This window comes from Penaeus monodon, chromosome 29 (assembly GCF_015228065.2).
Source record: "Penaeus monodon isolate SGIC_2016 chromosome 29, NSTDA_Pmon_1, whole genome shotgun sequence".
Lineage (NCBI taxonomy): Eukaryota > Metazoa > Arthropoda > Malacostraca > Decapoda > Penaeidae > Penaeus > Penaeus monodon.
In genome coordinates, this window is record NC_051414.1 from 31,547,057 (window position 1) to 31,547,481 (window position 425).

General features: G+C 35.8%; 1 protein-coding gene across 1 annotated transcript in view; it reads left to right on the plus strand.

The window, feature by feature from the left end:
- The first annotated feature begins 93 nt into the window (after nucleotides 1-93).
- Nucleotides 94-425, plus strand: part of LOC119591679 (claw keratin-like) — a 1,509-nt gene continuing 1,177 nt past the window's right edge. The window contains exon 1 of the mRNA XM_037940429.1: nucleotides 94-233. Coding sequence (XP_037796357.1) covers nucleotides 225-233 — 9 coding nt within the window. The 5' untranslated portion in view covers nucleotides 94-224. The remainder of the gene's footprint in view (nucleotides 234-425) is intronic.

Consider the following 425-nt stretch of genomic DNA (forward strand, 5'->3'; position numbering starts at 1 on the left):
GGTGGTGCCATCGTTAGCATTGAAATCTTAACAGCATTTTCTCTCACTGTTACGAAAAAAGAAGCTAAATCTCGGATTTCCCCACCCAAATTTATAAAAAAAAAAAAAGTTGCTATGACCTTGACTTTCGTCCTGAGTGTATATAAACTGAGGCTCAACTCGAGGCTGATGCATTGCCTGTTCTGCTTGCATCCGGTACCCACGTTTGCGAAGATATTTTCGCCATGAAGTTGGTGAGTTACAAATAGAGGTTTGTGTAGTGTGTGCAATGCTAGGTACACTTTATATTTATTGTATTGCTTTAATTAGATTTTACATGTAATATATTTTTCAAATGTGATAAAAAAAAAAAATCACGAGATATATCTAAACCCATGCCGCTAGGGAAATGTAGTTCTATCGTATTTTGTGAAATGTCTACACTT